Below are 20,724 nucleotides of genomic sequence, written 5' to 3'. Positions count from 1 at the left end.
GCTATATCCTATACTTCAACTCAGTGTCTGCTGACTTTCTATTTAATGTTAAGCTCATAACAAGTCGTGTTTGTAGACAAAATGTTGAACCTAAGCTTTAACACCAGATTTAAAAGGCAATTTTGCATTTACACAGGAACGCAACAGATTGGCAAGCTCAGGGGTTTAACTGTAACCTGCAACTCAAAAGCCACATGTGGCTCTTTGACTCTTTTGCAATGGCTCCCTATAGCTTTAAATAAAATATTGAAATAGAGGTTTTTTTTTGTTTTTTTTTACAGTATTATATAGTTTAATACAATATAATTTTTTTATTATTTAAATGTTTTTGTTTATTTATTATTTCCATGTTAAGTATGTTACTTGTGTGTAAATTATATATATATATATATATATTAAGGTAATATTGTGTTCAATTTGGCCCTGGAAATAAAAAGGTATTGTATTTTGACAAAGTGTATGCGGTTTCATTTTTTTTTAAGAGTACTAATTTAAGCACCGGAACCATTTGAAAAATACAGAGAAGGCACTGTTATCGGATAAAAAACCCAACAGATACCCATCCCTAATAAGGATTTGCAGCTACTCAGGAAAGGTGCTGTAAGGTTTGCTGTCACACAGACTGGCTCACTTTGATTGATTACTGGTGGCAGCAAACCCAGATAGACTTGCAGGGATTTTTTAGACTCAATACACAGAACGACTTAAAGGGGCAAACACTTGCAAAGAAAGACAAATGTTGCCCATCAGTTACTTAGAGCACCTGTGTCTAAACTCATGGCCCGGGGGCCAAATCAAGCCCTTTGGAGCATCCAATTTGGCTTGCAGGAGAAAATAAAAATGACAGAAAACAAGAATCACTGTGTAAATGAAACTCAACAATAATTGCAGGGGCTCACAGTTTTCCCGGTGCTTATATCGCATGATTGCAGTCATTTTTTATGCTGAACATTTGAAAAAACTCAAAATTCTTACAAAATATTTAAATTTTCCTCAAATGATGACATAATATTCCCTTAATTAAATAGAAATTGGTCACAAAATCAATGAAAAAAGGAAGATCTTGTTAGGACTGATATTTATCACTTATTACTTGGAAATGGTCCGTTTCTTACATATTTTGTATGTGCAAACTAGGTCACAATAATAAAAACTATGACCCACTGCTCTATATTTGGCCCCAGAATTAAAATGTGTTTGACACCCCTGCTTTAGAGGGTGATAAGCCTTCTCCAATTTTAGGATGAAAAACAAACGCCCATCCTTCTTCAATACGAACTTATCCTGATCAGAGAAAATCCCACCTAACTAGACAAAAAGGAGGGGTACACCCTGACGGAGAGGATGCCCATCCATCACAATGCTAACACACAAAGACAGACAACCACGAGCGTGCTGACAATTACCCATATTCTATTGTTGATGTAAGTTCTCCAATTAACTAAACATGGACTGTGAATGGAAAGCAGAATGGAAAAACCTACGTTGAAAAACACCCAAAGAAACAAGGGCACTACCAAGTACCACGACACATGCTACATAATCGTATTTCTAGAACAATGTCTCCAACTTTACAAGCAAGAGAAATAATAACCAAGCTCCACACCAAAGAAAGATAAAGAGAACATGTCTTTGAACATTACACACTTGTGTGCACAGTGAGACACAGCAATAGAAGCTATTTTTATATGATTGTGTGGGTTGCAGGTCATGCTCACAATGAAAATGTTGTGCAATGAGCCAAGAGATTTATTGATACGCAATATAATTATTGATTGTTAGTCACATTGTTCTCTGCTACACCAGTCTGGATTGTTCAGCTTAACATGACAACAAAAATATGAATAAATACATAAGAAAGGAAGGAAGCTTTTGAATTCCTGTATTATTGCTATTTTAATTATGTTGGATCATATCTCTTTAGGCACTTGAAGTCACAAAGCAGATGTTTTAAAACAGTTCCAATGAAATTTTTTTAGATGACTAAACTGAATGTCTGACAAACTCAGAAGTCCAGAACTCCAGACTGAATGGAAAAAGATTTACAAAACTTTAGGCATTGAAAATCGCAAATTAATCCATGTTTTTGCATTCTCAACATGTAAATTTCCCATCATGATGTTTAGGACTTAAGATTTCCCAAAAAGAAAAGATATATTGTGTGGTTTAACAACAATCTTTTTTTCTTTTGTTATTTATTGATTTGATTTTCAAAGTGCATCGGCAATGAGACACCTGTTAAAAAAAACACAAAAACTATATTGTGTTGGAGGTAAAGTGGCATAAATACTAAGAATGCACCTATCAATCGGCCGACTGATCGACTGATGTCAATTTACCTAATTTTGGAGGATCGGCGATCAGCCAAACCTTGCATATGAAACTAATCTTTTCCGCCAATCTTTTCTACTTTAGCAAAGGTCTTAAAGTCGGACATAAAGTCAGCAACTGTCCTTTTCTACTGTAAGAAGACTGACAGACCCGCCCACCAGCTCATGTGTGCATGCCTCTACTACACAGGATAACAACAAAAGTCACAGAGGCACAGTTTGCTTAGCATGTCGACAGTATTACACCAAAAAAGAGCAAAGGATCGCAATTTGTAATTCCTGAAGAACTGCCACTAATGACCAAGTGACTGAAATAAGAATGAAAACAACTAACTTTATTATTTCTGGAGAATATTTTACTTTTAAGAACTTTTATCCTGTAAAGTGTTGTAAGCTATTTTTAGATTAATATTTTTACATTTAAATATCCACAAAGCTGCTGCATTAGGACTTTCTTTTTAATTTTGCTCTACAAGGAAACCTAAACCTCAAGACATTTGGTGGTTTAAGTCCTATAGATTATTATTATATCACCAACACCAAACCCTGTGATTTCCTTTATTGTAAAACCAAAATACTGCTGTACACTTTATTTTTGGCAAAGAGCTCCAAACAGGTCTACAGTGTAACATGTTGGACACATTTATTTAGTTTTTAAAATGTGAAAAATGAAAGACTAAAGGAACTGTTATAATTTAATATTTTAAACACCAATGTTCTATACTTTTAATTTATATTGGAGATAACAACCTCATGTGCAGTTAAAACAACATGTTTATATTGTTTCAAAGGCATTGTTCAATGTTTTACAATAAAATAAGATTGGAATATTCAAGGTGTATGATGTCAGTTATTTAAAAAATGGATCGGCCAAAATCGGTGTCGGCAGGTCAGGCTTTTAGAAAAATCGGTGATCGGCCAGAAAATTGCAATCGGTGCACCCCTAATAAATATCACAGTGAGTGCAACATGAGACGAGTTGAAATGAAAACAAGCATCAGATCCATTAAACCTGCCCAGCTGCCGTCTTTGATCGTCCGCTCCAGCTGCCTAATGCTGACACCTGCACACACTAAGCAGTCACACTGTGCCTGGACACACACAGCTCACACACACATTTTTCACCCGCTGTAGGCCAAAAAGGATTAGCAGATTTGTTTGTTACCATCTCTAAAGTAATGGCTTCAATTTAATCAATGGACAGAACGTTGTGCCATCAGCACAATGTGAAGCACTGCATCTTTATTGGGGTCATCACCTGTGGTTATAACTCAACATTTGAAGTTAAAGACCGTGTAGAGCAAATTCTGACATTTTATTCTACACTAGAGGTCGAACGATTTGGGATTTTCAAAAGCTGATGTCGATACTGATTATTTATTTATTTATTTATTTAATTTTTTTTTAAATCAGCCGATGGCCGATATCTAAAGCCTATGCTTAAATTAAATTAAATACACCAATAGAACACTTAACATTTATTGAACTTTAAATATACCCGTACACAACCAACTAAAACAAAGTACAGGACGGGTAAATAGCAGTAAAGCACGACAACAAAATCCAATGTGCAAGTAGTCAGTTTAAACTAAATACCTTTTTTAGGTATTACCACTCACTCCTTCCCTCTGTTCACAGCCACCATTATACCTAAGCTTCACACTTGTCACAATATGCACATCTACAACATCACATCTCACTCTCACTTTAAAATAATCAACTCTTCCCCACCCTTTCCATTTCCTACCTTGAGTCTCTCCTCCCTGTTCCCTTCCCCCTCACTTAGGTGTAACACTGCCCTCTCTTTTTTATATCCTCCCTATAATAAAGTGCGCCCCGTGCGCGATGGTAAAACAGGGGACGGGACCCAGATAAGCAAACTGCTTCTCTCGTCTCCTTTTTTGGCATGTACAAAAAAAAAAAAAAAAAAAAATTGTAAAAAAAAAAAAAAAGTGAATGTAACCATGTCGGAAATAAACTGAATAAATAAATAAAAATAAAAGTGGTCAGAGACACGTTTCTGTGGTGTGACAAACTCATAATACAAATTTATTTCTGCTTTACATGTACTTTAATGAACAAAAAAATCCCATCAATAAAGGCCGAGGACTTGACAAATATGACTGCCTTATGTCACAAACTCCTATGGTTTTAAATAACAGTGCCATGTTCTCACTGAGAAAGCCTTTTTCCTTTCTTTTTGGAGTAAATGATGCTTAATTTATTGATCTATGACGCACACAACAATTTTATCTAATAACTAAAATGATTGGGGGTAGCAGCTTTAAGATGACATGAACAGTCCCATTCTACATGTCAATGGTGCATTTATAATTTCATTTTGCTACCTTAATGATTATAAATGTAAAATATAGTCCCAATAAAATACTATTGTCATTGTTTTCTCGTGTTGTTTTTCGCTTTTACAGAGTTTACCATACAAAACATAAGGAAAACAGTACTGCAAAAACAGGTCAGTCTTAATGGTAACTTTTTCCACCACTTCCTTCACATCATTAACATTGACAAAACAACATGTCATTGTCAAAAGCTTCTAATTAGCAACCTGCCTCAAAGAATTCAAAAGCTGATATTCTTATCTTCAGTAACTGAAGTGAAAACTGTGCACGTGAAAACAAAGATAAGGATGAAAACTGACAGCACATGACAGTTGCTGTACTAACCACATGTTATAATGAGACAAGATGCCCCTTGTTATTGATGGGTAGCATACTTACAATGGGTAATATCAATCCACATTTTAGTTAGCACACAAATCATTTCACATTGCATCTGTTTTGCTAACTGTAGTCATAAACAATGTGACAACGTTAATTCATCCATCCAACTTGGTAATCTTTCACCATTTACATTTTTTAAAATACTAAAATCAATACGAAAAGGTTTTAAGGAGCCACATACCAGCTATCCCCCACAGCGCGGTTATATCAGAAACTGGCTATAAGTACTTTGTCTGACCTCCTAGTTTTTCAGGGCCAGAACACAGTTAAAAGAAATCAGAGCGTAGGATTACTCCTCACTCTCCATGCTGGGATTCAGAGCTCAAATAACATTCCCTGTAACGACAGTAGGAATATATGAAGCACCAAATCCAACAGTAATCATATTACAATATATATATATATATATATATATATATATATATATATATATATATATATATATATACATACATACATACATAAATAAATATCTAAAATATTAGCTTGTTCAGCTAATTCAATCTGATCTAACACAAAAGCTTATTCAGTAAAAATAAAGAATTCCGAACAAAACTTAAATGAGCAGCATAAATCCCACAACAATCTAAACATTTTGCTGTGCACAATCAAAGCAGCTTTAAAAACATACATCAGGTCTCATAACAATTGTGGAATTTGGGTTTTTAAATAAAAAGTGGATGGATAAACGAACACAAGGTATTATTAATACCAGGGACTGAGTACTGAGACAAATGTGCAGCTACTCATCGTCTTCACTTTCAAATTATTGTGTAAGAAAAGGAGCTGGTCAACATGTTCACTGTGCTCTGCTCTGCAGTAACACAGCAGTTCCTGTTTCTAGACGGGTCTGGTGGGTGGTCAACATTGCCACGACCCCTCGCGCCAACTGTCGTGGTCCAGTTCCCGTGTCGGGGCGCACTGAGGACAGTCCGTGCCGAGGGTGAGGGGGCTCCATGCCCGCCGGAGAGCGGAGAGGGCTCAGCAATGTAAGCAGCGACTTAGGTGCGGAGGGATGCCTTCGTCACCGGACCCTTCCAGGCCACGGTAAAAGTTTGAGCCTCAGCGCACAGCAGAGTCCGGACTGTCCGCACTCGTCGGAGCTTAAAAACGTGCATGGTGATTACGGTTACGTAAGCAGAGGACGCATTGCATGTAGGCAGCATCGGGCGCAACTAAAGGGCTGCAGGGGTCCTCAGGTAAAGACGGGAGCGTCCAAGCACATCGCCTGTGATAAATAAACTGTGTGGCTGATGAATGTGTTTCTCGGTTATGCAAATAAAGAGCTAAAACAACCCGCGCACACATGGAAGTACCTTTTGTGTCCAAGCGTGCAACAATTATTACGACGGTACCAATTAAAAAAGGAAAAATAACAGAAAATCCTCCCTACGTTGCTGAAAACTGAAAGTAGCGGGCTCCATTGCGCCGTAAGGCAGCAAAATTACAATGTCGGGGGCCCCTATGCTCAACAGTGCTGGCGAGAAGCCTGCAGAGCAAACAAGTAATTTCAACCCTAATGTGCTCTAGTTGTTTGCACTTCCAAGTATAAATGATGTGTAAAATATGTAAAACGCCGACCACATCCAAGCAATAAGTTACAGATACTACTCCCTGCATGAGTTTCAATTTAAATTTCCTTGATTATTTGACATTTTTATTTAATTTGGGGAGATTTTGTGGAATTATTTGATTCAAATGGCAGAATTTTGGAAAAATTGAGAGTTTAAAAAATGACAATGAAACTACAATATTTGCAGGGCTCACATTTTTCATTTGAGTTTGTGTGTTTTGGAGAACTGAGATATCTACAACTGAGCTATCCTATTGTTGGAAATGTACACAATGATTTAAGTTTTCTCTCATGCGGGCCAAATTGGATGCTCCAAAGGGCTGGATTTGGCCCCCAGGCCTCAAGTTTGACACGTAATTAATCGCAAAAGCTGTGAAATGAAAAATGTTGACCAATTTGATAATCTAAGCAAAACAGTGATGGTATTTTAGCAACGGTAGCAAATTACTGCTGTACAAACATGAGAAAACTCTGAGCAACTCTTTCTAGAAACTAAGCACTGCACGTTCATAATTAAAGCAAGAACTTCTTATCTGATGTTTTTGATGTTTTTGTCCTTAGGGATCAAGATAAAAGCGAATAAAACAGACACGCTTTAAATTGATTCTCCAAACATTAATGTGGCTTTTGACTACAACTCAATGTTGAGAGATTGTTGAAGAAGTTTCATTCCATCTTTACTGTCCTATGCGTTTTTTCATTTCCTCATTAAAATCCCTGTGAATTATGATTCTGAGATGACTGAGCAGGCTTTGTAGTCTTTGATTTTAACATGGTTGCACAATGCTTCTTGTGAATGCTGTCACAACTGGTTCATCACCTGATTCAAGTATAGAATTCAAAGAATCTAGAGAAAAGGCAGCAAACAAGCTGGAAGGGAAACAAACTTGTTCTGACAGTGGGGTCTGAGCACTGCTTTGAAAGAACCTGCTCACTCTACAGCCACCTCCGCTAAACAACTATCGCTATGGAGAGTGCATAACAAAATGCAAGTCCCTGCCTACTGCTTGTGAACAAAAGGAAAATCAGGAAATAACAGAACCAATAGAGAAAAATAAGGTTTAATGTGTATGTCACTAACTCCGATGGTAACAACTCCATGAAAAATTAATTCTGAATGTGGGAAAACAACTCACATTTGAATCAGAAATAAAACATCAATATGCACAGAGATTGTCAAGAACAAGACAGAAGTTTCTCAAATGAAGCGTGACGTCATTCTTAGACAAAGAAGCATATGAAGAGTCAGGAACCGAGTTAGGAGATTTTTTTTCTTTTTTTAGATGTGCACTTTTAACAAAACAAAAAAACACAAAGTAACAGGACTGAGTTTACCTTTGTTGAAAAGCCTTTAGAAAAAATAATAATAATCTTATTTTAAGGTTTTCCTCAAAGAATCTCCTCATCTTGGCTCGTTGTCCTTATTTTTAACTCATTAAATTGCATATAAAAAATGTAAAAGAAAAATGAAGAGATGTGGCCACTTACATGTCCGTAGTTGATGAAACCGTGTTTAGCAGCAATTTGATCGGCTTGCTCCCGACCTCCGGGTATGTGGACAGCCCATGTGTTGGTGTAAACCTTCTGACAAAGCACTGGCTCCAGCCCAAAAACCAGCACTAACAACAGAGGCACGAGTAGCAACTCGAGCAGCCTGAGCCTACGGCCTATGGAGGGAGATGGGAGGCCAGAAGCCATGGGTTCTTCTCGTGCAGCACAATCACTCAGCACAGCGCCTCTCCGACGAGCCGGGCTGCTCGCAGAGCATGCAGGTGCACGGAGAGACAAAGACAGGGTCACAACTCAACTGAAAGAAACAAAGAAGACAAAAAATGACATTATAACTTGGAAAAGATTCCAAATTACAATTGAGTTTTTACATGGATATTGTTCGTTAGTCGGTGTGTTGACCTTAAAGCTGTGACACAAATCACAATAATAACCACAAATGTATTATCCTGCATCCCTCAAAAGTCATGGACAAACCAAACTACACTTACCTCCTTAGATATTTGTTCATAGCATTCTCTACTGGGTGGGGTTAAAAATAGAAACACGAACAAAGGAATAAGACTAGCGTGAGATGTCGCACTATCTGTAAAGCGTATTGCAACCAAGTGTCACAGAAACAAAGAACATTAAATAAAAGATGAATCTGCTTTCCTCTGCAGCGAATAAGAAGAGCAGCTCTTCTGCCTCTGAGTTTTAGCATTTACCATGAACAGTTGTTTGATATTCTCCCCCAGAGTACAGTGAGTAAAGATGACAAAGGCCCAAACGGATCCAGTGGCCAGGCACCAAATTTAAGTGTGGAACACAGAGCTTTCAAAGGAAATGGTGAGAAAGCAGCAAAGGCAGAGCTTGGATGCTTGGAAATGCAGTCCAATCAAAATATTAACAAAAGAGCTATAAACTGTTTAACAATAGCTTAAAAATACATGTATAAATGTCAGAATGATAAAATATGACATTCTTACAACTACCGTGCATTTAATATGTTGGTGTGTAAAAGGTTAACCGTGTGCATGTCGACAGAATTCTAGTCAACTGTCAAAACATCGCTCGTTTTTTTGTATGATCTTCAGTGATATAATAAACTAACAAAAGCGTGCAGGTACGATATATAAACAAAGCCTTACAAAAATGTCAAAGTGTTTATGTTATGTAAGTGAAAAAAATAATTTTTTTATTTTATATCTCTGAAAGACAATAAATTGAAAAAGTGTCCTATGAACAGTGACACTATTTTAGTGCAACATTTCTGTAAATAAGTGTCAACATACCAATGTAAACGAGTAAGTATCTCCAATAGTGCTTTCTGTAAACAAAAAACAGGGTCTTTCTTACCAGTGACACCATTATAGTGCAATATTCCAGTAAACAATATATTGATTGCTTCAACAAACAGTGATAACATTTCTGTGAAGCCCTACCTGCACATTTTAGTGAAAAAGCAGTAAAGGCTTGAAAATAAAAGAATAAATCTTAAATCGGAAAAAAAAAATCGATACTTAGCGAAAAAAATATTGCGATATATCGCCATATCGAGATATCGTCACACTCCTACATGTGTTCATGTGGAAGTTTTCGAAAAACAGAAAATAAATATGAAAAGGTAACCAACTGGGATTACTGATCCCTGTTCCATATCATAATTTAAAGTTTTTATATTGTTTAAGTATTTTTGATTAATTGTTCATATTTAATATTTTATATGTATCATCCTTCACAGTATCAAGTCTTAAGTTAAAAAAGAAAGACTTATTTAACATTAGGATGGACAATCAAACTTAACAAAAGTTTACTAAAATTAGGAATAAAAAGAATTTACTTTTTGTCAACTGAATGTGACAAAAACTATTATACTATTTCCTCTCAAGACCACTACTCAGACAATATCTAAAACCGCTGCCAAAATTCACACCGTTTGATACAACTTTATAAAGGTCTATTGGAATTGTACTAATTTTACAATCGTTTGGGATTTTAAACTGTTACTCTGTGCTTTTATTCCGTTTCTAGGAACACTTGTTGTATTTAACCTACACACTGTTCATCATCTTATAGACTATGCGTATCGGAGACTCTTGGCTGCTGCTTATGATTAATATAATGTATTGTCATTATCTCTGTTATTATTATTACTATTACAGTTATTATCAATATGCCAGTACACACTGGGGTACTTTTAAAACAAAACAAAAAAATGTTCAATAGCTGTAGATAATGTGTACAAATAATATGTTTTATATATACTAATAATAATAATGGCTTGGATTTATATAGCGCTTTATTCAAGGAGACTCAAAGCACATTACAGAAACCAATATTCATTCACACCAGTCACTCAAACAGTCAAATTGGTGGTGGTAAGCTACAATGTAGCCACAGCTGCCCTGGGGCAGAGGCGAGGTTGCCATTTCGCACCTACGGCCCCTCTGACCACCACCAACATTCATGCACAATTCAAACCCATTCCTACAAGGCAATGTGGGTAGAGTGCCTTGCCCAAGGACACAACAACAATGACTCGGATAGAGCGTGGGATTCGAACCCCCAACCCTTCGATTACTGGACGACCCACTCTACCAATGACAAACATATATATAAAAAAGATTACTAATTGCTGCATAGCAAAAAAAAAAAACATTTTCAAGTGTTGCACGGGGCATCACTATCAGTTTTTCTTAAATAATCGCACCACTAATCCTTATAGAGTTATGTTCACATCGGTGTTTGTTCAAAACATAAAAATGCAGGCTGGGGTTTTGATAAAATGTTATCATTCAAACTATATTTAATATTTAAAACCAGTTCTCTAACTAATTTACATTCATTTAGAAAATGATAACTATCTAAATTTCCAAGATAACCAGCCTTTCTGTGGACAACCAACTCTTCTCATAAGGATGTTGAAAGCTGATAATATAATCCCCACTGGTTTTACAGGTTCACTCAATTATTGCCTTGTCTTGTTGCATTCTGTGCTATCACTTAACAGTCCAACTTCATTCCCCTGCTTCAAACACAGACGACAGCGACAATGTTAGCTTCGATCACCTGCACTAATGTGATTTTCTTTAGCTTTATGTTGCTTTCATTCAGCTTTATTGCCCTTAATCCAGTCATGTTTGCTCAGCTGCATTTCAGCCGCAAACCCTTTAGAAAAGAAACAAACGTGAGACTCTTTGTAGCAAAAAAAAAAATCTCTTTGTCAGGTGAAATCTGATCAGGAATGTTCCTTTTATCAGCTACATCCTGTGAAGGCAATTTGACAGCAAAGGTCTATGTGTGGTGTGAGGTGACAAGTAAACGCATAATTAGCCAACAGCAGGGAAACGGGTCGGCCTGGCGGTGGGCCGGCAAGACGAGAACTCTGCTAATCTGTGTCAGGTGCTTCAAAGCTTCCTGCTGATTTCATAAAACCCTAAACAAAGACTAAATATAACAATTTAAAGTTAACAAACTGAATTCTAAAAATCTGTAAAGCCGTTTGCGAAATAAATACTTGAAAGAAAAGTGTTTCCTTCCCTTTTCTACTTTAGCGTGTAGTCCCAACCAAAAAGTCGGAACAAATTCTCAACCAACAAAGATAAGAGTCCACTCTTTTGCAATACACCGTTCAAAAACAATTGAAATTACATTAAAATTACCTCAGACCAGATATCAGTTTAACCATGGCTACCTAAACCAACGTTACCATAATATATTGAGTAAAATCAAAGTCCCGCAGACAGAGAAGCTACAGAAAAAAAAGTCTGGTGGCATGACTCACTCAAATTCTGTCCTCTGATGCCACAGGTAAACAGAGCGTGATTGCTGCCAAGGCTTGGTTTGAGTCCCAGCCCCGCACACACACTGACTTTAAAGCACAGATGCCTGTGACCTCATCAGGGTGCTCAACCACTCAGTTTCTTTTACGTCAGCATGGAAACCACACACACGCACACACCGTGGCTCAACACCCAGCTAGAAACTTTATAGCTCCCTAGAAAAAAGAAGAAAAAAAGAAAGAAAAGAAAAGGTGAAGCTACTTCATGAGAAGTCGTTGGTGTTAACATAGCAAACGAAACCATATGTCAGGATGTGATGCCAGGGGTTATTAAACCATAAAAAGTGCCATAGTATAAACAGCTAAGTATCATTAAATCCAAACTATATCAGCAATCTTATTACCAATTTCATCAGGGCAATCATAAAAGCAAACTCTTTACACCTCATTAGTATTTTTTGCTTACACTAATGAGGCAAAAATGAAATTGGACACGTTCAGCCAAAATGACCTTTCGTCCACATTGAGCAATTATGGCAAGTTTGCATATTGTGACACTTTTTCTAAAAAAAAAAAAAAAGAAAAGAAAAAGTCAATGGTTTTGTAAAAGGAACTCAAATAGGCAAATAACCAGCTGTAAGCATGGCAAAAAGATCACAGGATAATTTTAAACAATAATGATGTTAATTGAGAAATACAATCAACTACAAGAAAAGTGTCACCATTCTCAGCAAAATTGAAAGATAAACCATTTTTTTTTTTAAAATTGAGAAAACTCATCTCTGTGCACAGAAAAAAATCGAAACGCGTCAACAAAAGAATGAAAATCAAATAAATTGGATGCCAACAAAGATTAGATAGGTACTAATGCTCCAATAACAGGTTATTGCAAAAACAGTTTTCTAAAACCATGAGGAAATCCATTTCAATTAATTATGGGATGTTTTAAATCTGCTTGTCCTATCAGAAAGGGGTGGAAGGGGGTGTAGATCTGAGATCAACAATCATTAACACCTATTGTAAATTTAGAAACCTTAATAAACCAAAAAACATGCTTTTAGTCAAGAGAAGAAAACCAGAGAGCCCACGTAAAAACTCCTCAAGGAGAAATTGTGACCATTGGGGCTCAAACCCATGACCTTCTAGTAAGGCTGCACAATTAATCAAGTTTTGATTGTGATTATGATTTTAACCTTCACGATTAAATTAACCTGATTGTCGGTGATTTATCCATTTAAAAACTGGGCTCTGCTGCATCTAATCAGGCACTTTCTCAACCCCTGTAGTTAGTAAGCCTAATGTTTTTAACTTTTCTTTATACACTGAACTTATTTTCAAGGAGTTGCACTCTGCAACAGTATATATATATATATATATATATATATATATATATAGTTAGCCCATGGTAAATTTAAAATTATTGAGTACATGTCAGTATTTATCCTTATTCTTGCTTAAAGCTTTTCTTTTGCACTATAAACTGCTCATACATTGTTTGGTAAAAAGTAGCTCAATAAAAACACAGATGTTTTCCCTAAATGGATGAATAATCGTGATTAAATTATTCATCCAAATAATCGTGATCATCATTTTGGCCAGAATCGTGCAGCCCTACCTTCTCGCCGTGAGCCCACAAAGTGATTAATAATACATAGACTGGAAATCCTTGTGTATTTATGTGTCATCTAAAGTGTTTGACGAATTGAAGAACAACAACAGACATTGATTTTTTTTAAATTCTTTTAATTACAGCTATGACACAAAATAGTATTAATGGATTTTTTTCATAAAACCTTTGGACACAAAAATGTGTGACAGATTAATGACCACTGTCAATGAAACGTAATGATGGTAGAGTTAATATTGTGTGAATGGAGCAGATACAAACAAAAGCAGTAAAGTTTAAAACAATGTAACATAAAAATGTATTCCGCCACCAGTTTTCCTCCATCTGCTGGTTTCAGTCAATATTAATTCATCTCCGAGGAATGCACATCTCCTACTTTCTCTTGTTTAACAAACCCAGCCAATATTTGTGGTTTAATATTCTCAAATACATTACTTTATCAAAGCAGGTGAAACCAATCTCCGCTCTCTCATTTTCCATGAGCAACAGATTTACGCTTTTAAAGATGCAAGCTGTCTTTAAAAAGACATTTTGCATACAAGTCTTATTTAAACATCCCTTTTTCTCCACAAACATTTGCTCAACATCAGTGTTGTCATCTAACTGCTTCTCCAGACTTCCTACAACAATGTCAGCAACTATGCATCATGCACACTCTTTTGTAACATTCTCTACAACATGGGCAAATCTTGCTAAGTTTGTCTTTTTTTTCAAACCGTCAGAAATATGTAAGAGGCTTATTATGGAAAATAATGGTTGTTGAGAGGGTGAGGCTACTCACACTGTACACAAAAAAGGCTTATATTAAGAGGAATGTGCAACCCAAGAGTGTTTTTCCCACCATGAGCATGTTACTGCATGCATCGAGCTGCACAGATTTAAATGTTTAGCTGTAATATTTGGGTGCTCAATGTTGTGTCATGAAAAATTATGTATTTTTAAAACTGGAATTTGCCTTGTTAAATATGTTGAAATGAAAAAAAAAATGTCAGAAGTAAGATTCGAACCCACATCGGCGGAAGGAGTAATCTTTAAGTCTAGCGCCTTAGACCACTCGGCTATTGTGACGTGTTGAAACAGGTCCGGCAGTGATGAAACTGCGCATGCACACAGGAAGTGCCGGAACAATAGTCAGATTTGTCTGAGTTCTGGTGTAGTGTAGAATAAACCTACCGTGAAAGTTTCCTACGGTAGACAGTGGGCATGCACACCTGGCGAACTCCGCATGCGCGTCCGTCATTTTGAAAAAAGGTAATAATCTTTCCTTTAATTTTTAGGGTTAGAATTAGAGTTCATCATAGTAGGAAAAATTAAGGTAAAATTAAAGTACCAAAATATTGTACGTATACATGTAAATAATTACTACGCTATTAGTGCGCATGCGATTGTAGGAGGCTTTCGTGCAAAATATATTTCAAAGTGTAAAATAACCACTAAATTAACCTAAACATTCAAAGATTCTGGTATTGAAAATAATAAATAAAAAACAAATTATAAAACCCTGAAAAATAACTTTAAAACCAATAAAAACGAATTATATATATATATATATATATATTCCTGCCATGACAAAGGCCATGTCGGCTGAAATGCGTAGGACAGGTTTTTAATGTTTCTATAGCCCTAACCTTAATAAAGGCTTTTTGAAGATTGCCTCTGAGTGCCTCAGCAATATTTTGGAATTGAAAAACAAATTATACTTTAAAACAATTCAGTAATTTCAGTTTTTTTTTTTATTTATTATTTTTTCACCCCAATCTCTAAACTCCACACAAGACATTATCACTATCAACTTTTTTAACAACAGTGCGTGCATATTACAGAAGCTCTGCTAAATAAAAGACTAATAGCAGAAAGTACTAGACAACACAGCATGTAACTTGATAATTCATATCTATTCTGTCATTACAACTCATGCAACCCCCATAGACTTGTTGATGTTTGGTATCTGATTTACACTTTCACTTAAATACTTCCAGTTCTGTAAACAAAGATAATCCTGAGCTTTGGGTGAACAGACTTAATATGTACATAAGAATGGATAGATGGATGGATGGATGGAGTAACGCTGGCTTCACCTTTTCAGCAACAGTTGATCAGCCTCATGGCTTTGACGCTCTATCTCTGTCTGTGTGTTTACTGTCACTGCTTCATCGCGCATGGATTCAGACTGAAGCTGATCCCGGATCAAGTATAAATTGTCCTGGATCAGGCCTTGAAGTGCGAGTGCACCTTTCACACACTTTAACGCGTGTGAGCTGGCTCAGCTGACTCACCTCCCAGGTCCAATCCACGACACGCAGGCACATCGTGGCTCACGGAGCCGAGGAGACAAAAACACGTCCGATACCGTGATAACTGCCAACATGGCACCCCAGCACGCATATCACTACATCTATGATATTTACTACAACCCACCAGAAACACCGTAAAACCCACTGGATCACATCGGGTTCCCCTCGGTGTGACCACAGCCACAGGAACGGACGCGGCACAGTCGACGTGAGCTCGGCATGTGAGAGAGAGAGAGATCCTCTCTTTACTATCTCTCCACAACAACAACATCATTAACAACAATAATCATAATAATAATACAATTACAGGACAACAAACGGCTCTAGTGGTCCCACTGCTGGGTCACAGGGTCTCGGTAGTACAGAATGAGAGTGGTCGGGAAAACTCTCCGACCACAAACCAAGTCCAAGCCGAGCTAAAGCAGATGAAAACTTAGCACAGCTCAACTTACCAGCTTCCTCTCACATCCTGCTCGGACGGCTGCTCGCTGTCTCTCACGGCGGCTCTACAACCGTCGACGAAACGGCCACACGGTGGAGGAATTGATAAGGGAGAACGGCTGGTTATAAATAGTCATGATATCTCTCGGCGCTGCGCTCACAGTCCGTGAAGCCCCAGGAAATACGTCACAGCCGCGGCTCGAGCCGAGAAAGTCTGAGGAATACCTACTGACCGAGCAGCAGCGCTGCTACACCGCCACCTACCGGCGGATGGAGGCTCTACACCCAAAGCACGACCCCGTGACTCGCATGTCTCTGCTGCAGGGCCAGCTTTAGGTCATTCGGTGCCCAAGGCAAGAGTTGACTTCCCCTCCCCAAATAAATGAATACAAATGAAGTTTTTTGTTGTTGTTTTTTTTTTGTCTATACACAGTGTGTACACATTATTATTTATTTTAAATATCAAGACAAATCAGTGAAATTCTGCAACACAACAAACCTTAGACAAAAAATTATTTTTTTAAATAAAATGATACACTATAATACAATATAACGTATAGTCCAAATGTCCTGAGGGAACAACAAGAACAACGGCGCAAAATCCAAAACACTGCAATCAAAAGTTAAAATAAAATACAAAGGTTTCTACTTTCCTGTTTGGTTTTACGAGTCAGTGACAAAAAATCTTAAAACCAAAGAGCACAATGTGCAAAAAACCACAAAAGAATTATGTAGAATAGAACAATAATTCAAATCAAATAAATATAAATATGCATAAATATGGGCAGAAGATCAGCATAGTTACAGAATTTTAATATTAGAATTTAATTAAAATAAAACATGTACAGTGATTGTAAAGGGCGTGTTTGTCATTTATTTTACCTTTATATTTTTTGGGGGGGTGCAAATTTGTGCCCCTCCAGCAGATGGCACCCTAGGTGGCGCCTGGCTTGACTGGCGGGAAGGCCGGCCCTGCTCTGCTGTTCCAGTCTCTCTGTCCATCAACATGTCGCCTTTGGGGTTTTTTCTTTTAGGTGAAAACACCTGAAAATTTTCTTTAATACCATATTATTTACCTCTCCAAATCAAACACCAACCCTGTGTGTATCTTTCTCCACTATAAAACAAAACCTCTAATTTTCTAACACCCTTTTTCTGGGCCTTGGTTTACAATAAATTCAACATCTCATCTGCAAATGTGCAAACAATCTCAAGCTTCCATCCTTACTAGCCTTGAACCATTTCATTAAACCTTAACTGGAATAAAGAGGGTAAAATAACAAAAGAGGAACATCCCACTGCAGGGGTCACCATTTAGCACTTCAGGATACATGTGCAATATACACAGCACTTTAGGGTATGGGCAATATATTAGTTTAACACTGTAACACTGTATACAGTATTTCTTACAAAAAAATTACATAATGAAATGTGTTTATTCATTTCTAACTAGAACACAAAAAAAATTAATTGTGAATTGCAAATTATTGAGTTTTTCTTGACTTTTTTTAGGAAATGTTTACGTTTCAACATGCCACATTTCATTTCTCCTAATACATGCAATTGTTTCCTTTTCATTTTATTTCACAGAAAATCATCATGTACCTATTTTACTAGCCACTAACGTCTTTTAACTAACCCTAAAACATGCAACATTTGCACAATTTAACAAAAATGTAATATTTTTTGCCCAAAAAAATTCACTTTACCCAAAACTTTTCACAACCCATACCCTGAATCTGCTACACTTAAAAACATTTGACACAAGGTTTCAGTGACAATAAACAATTAAAGATGTTTACATTTAATACAAAAACTTGTCAACATGTAAATTCCTACTAAATTCCTCAAATTTTGCTTCCTTCAAAAGAAAACTTCACCACCTTCCTCACTGCACCATTACCTCTACCTCTGCCTCTTGTTTCTTAGACAGAACCAATGTTTTTAATTTGAACTGGACAAGAGCAAGTCTTCCCTCTTATAAATCTTTCCTTTCTGTGTGGCTGCCAGCCTCGTATCACCTCTGAGACTCACCTACACCCATCCCCTGTTTGCACTCACTACATCACTTTCCATTGCCTGGTTATTTAAAGCGCCAACATTTGTCACCTTTAAATCTTGTGTCTTGACTTTTTCACCTGTCTCTTCTTCATCCAGCTACACTACATTTCATTGGCCTACTTTTCTCATTCCTCTTCTCTATAGAATATAGATTTCTCCTCCGTCTGCTTCCTCATACATTGCAGATGCAAATTAAATCTGCTAAAATCATTGTCAACAAGGACTCCTTTCTTCTGTCATCTGTCATCCTGTCTATAACCAACATGAAGAGGCTGCATGATCGTTGGCGCGTTTCCTCATAGACCCCGTTTGTCATTCCGGCAGTAAACCCCAAAGGGCAACTGTGTCGACCCATGCATGTTGTGTTTTATGATACTCATTGTATTATCTAGGGGGGAAACATTGAGATTATCCATCCAAAAGTGTGTAGGCTGACCCTTTGGAATGGCAGAGATGTAGAAGGGTTGTCTATTAATGTGTATCCTGCTTGATTAAGTTGAAAATGTGTCCTGGGGGGCAGTAACGTTACAGTTCTGTCTCTTGTATGACAGTGAATGGAGGAGTTGTATCCTATCAAAACACGGTGAGTTTTAAAGTCTTGTCTGCAGCATGGAAAAAATGCAGAAGTCATAGAGGCTTGCACTAAACGTGAAACTATTACTTAAAGCAACACCGTATAAATTTTGGCCACTAGGGGCGCTAGACCTGTAGCTTTCACGTCAAGCACCCCTAGTGGCCACAAGCGCTGCAGCACTGTCGCATAAATCAACAAACAGCAAGTCGGGCCAGCCTAATCCGTTATCATTCGTTTTTCATTTCATTTGTTTCCAAAACCAAAATGAAAAAACGGAAAACGCCTTGTTTTTCTAATTCACGCTCTTTTGCTTCGGTACAGAAAATGAAAAACGAACACCTTTATTAATTTTCCCCATTACCAATTTGCCAAAGTACATGAACCGGAAGTGTACTTTCATCCGACGCTAATGGCTATGCTAACGGCAGTTCGGCATTAGAAGATCGCTGCTTCCAACTGTGCATCCGAAACATATCCTTTTCGCTTTAGCTGGTGTTGGGCACAGAACTTCCTCACGGACATTTCGGAGGATTTAAAGATTCCTAAGTGTTGCAAAGCTAAAGATATCTCAGAATGTGTAACGCTTCACTTACTTTGGCTAATCGGTAATGCAGAAAATGAATAAAGGTGTTCGTTTTCCGTTTTTTGTTTTCTGTACCAAAGCAAAAGAGCTTGAATTTGAAAAACAAACGTTTTCGTTTTTTTCATTTTTCATGTTTTTGTTACATAATGAAAAAACGAATGAACGAATGATACACGGATTCAGCCTCCCTTGTCTTTTGATTGTGCCTGCAGACAGTAGTTGAGCTGTTGGTTGAAGAGAGATCATCAGCTCACTATTAAAGAAAAGTAAAGTTAGTTTAATGTATGTAGGAAGCTGTTGCTTGCGCAAAATGCCTGGAGGTGCATTCACACCGAATGCAACTGAAGTGACTGAAGCGACTAGAATACATTAAAATCAATGTAAATGACGCAACCTCAACTTATCCCCCCTCAAGTGACATGACTTTCGTGATTTGAGCGAGTAGGTAAAGTGCGATCTTGCTGCTCAAAGTTGAAAAATTTGAACTTTTTAAGCAACTTCAATCGACAAATCCCTCGTCCTTCACCATCTGTAGAGCCAAGGCTGCAGCCCCTCCCTCCCACTACAGTGCAGATGGCTGCAGCAGAGGGCTGTACTACACTTCCTCAATTTCTTGAGGCAAAATTAAAGCGGTTAACTTCTTGAATATGCCTACATTCTGAGTAAACTCATTCTTTAGTAACTCCATAAGTTGATCATTTAAACCGTAAAAGTGGAGCTGTTGTTAAGTGCTGTAAACATCCGACCGGAGAAGAAGGAAAAGAAGTGATCAGACCTCTCTCTCTCCTTTGTCACCACTTCTACACACACACACACACACACACTGTTCCCTGGTCATCGCTTCAGTGGAGCGATAAAGTGATGGAGTGACAAAAAAAACACCACTTAGTGAAAAATAGTAGACTGCCGTAAAGTGAAACGTTCTCCAGGCATTCTCCGGGTCAGATGACGCGGACAATGACGGTCCGTCTTCTCCAAACTTACATGGGCGGTATTTCAAGAGGGCTGTCAAGCGCTGTATATTGGCCTGAGGAATCATTTGAAATAACTCAAATGCATCAACTCTTTAGGTCACAAAGTCTTGAAATAGGCTTTAAATGACAGGGTGAATGACGTATTCCCATGAGATTGTGTTGGCAGGACTCAAATTAATCAGACTGCCGCAGGGCGCACTGTGGCTCCAGATATAGCTCACCTTCCCTCAGTATGCATGAGAATAACAATTGGT

At 37.4% G+C, this 20,724-nt stretch overlaps 1 protein-coding gene across 2 annotated transcripts in view; it reads right to left on the bottom strand.

Moving 5' to 3' along the window:
- Window positions 1-16,492, bottom strand: part of furina (furin (paired basic amino acid cleaving enzyme) a) — an 88,988-nt gene extending 72,496 nt beyond the window's left edge. The window contains exons 1-2 of one of the 2 annotated variants that reach the window (XM_028475918.1): window positions 16,290-16,492; window positions 8,133-8,451 (exon numbers count right to left, since the gene is read on the bottom strand). In XM_028475918.1, the coding sequence (XP_028331719.1) occupies window positions 8,133-8,342 (210 nt within the window). In that variant the 5' untranslated portion in view covers window positions 8,343-8,451; window positions 16,290-16,492. Of the gene's footprint in view, window positions 1-8,132; window positions 8,452-11,919; window positions 12,011-16,289 lie in introns of those variants that run through there. The other variant, XM_028475926.1, reaches the window with a different exon arrangement.
- Window positions 16,493-20,724: the final 4,232 nt, after the last annotated feature.

Source organism: Gouania willdenowi, chromosome 3 (assembly GCF_900634775.1).
Source record: "Gouania willdenowi chromosome 3, fGouWil2.1, whole genome shotgun sequence".
Lineage (NCBI taxonomy): Eukaryota > Metazoa > Chordata > Actinopteri > Blenniiformes > Gobiesocidae > Gouania > Gouania willdenowi.
The sequence above is the reverse complement of the archived record's forward strand: the minus strand, read 5'-3'. Positions and strand labels throughout refer to the sequence as shown.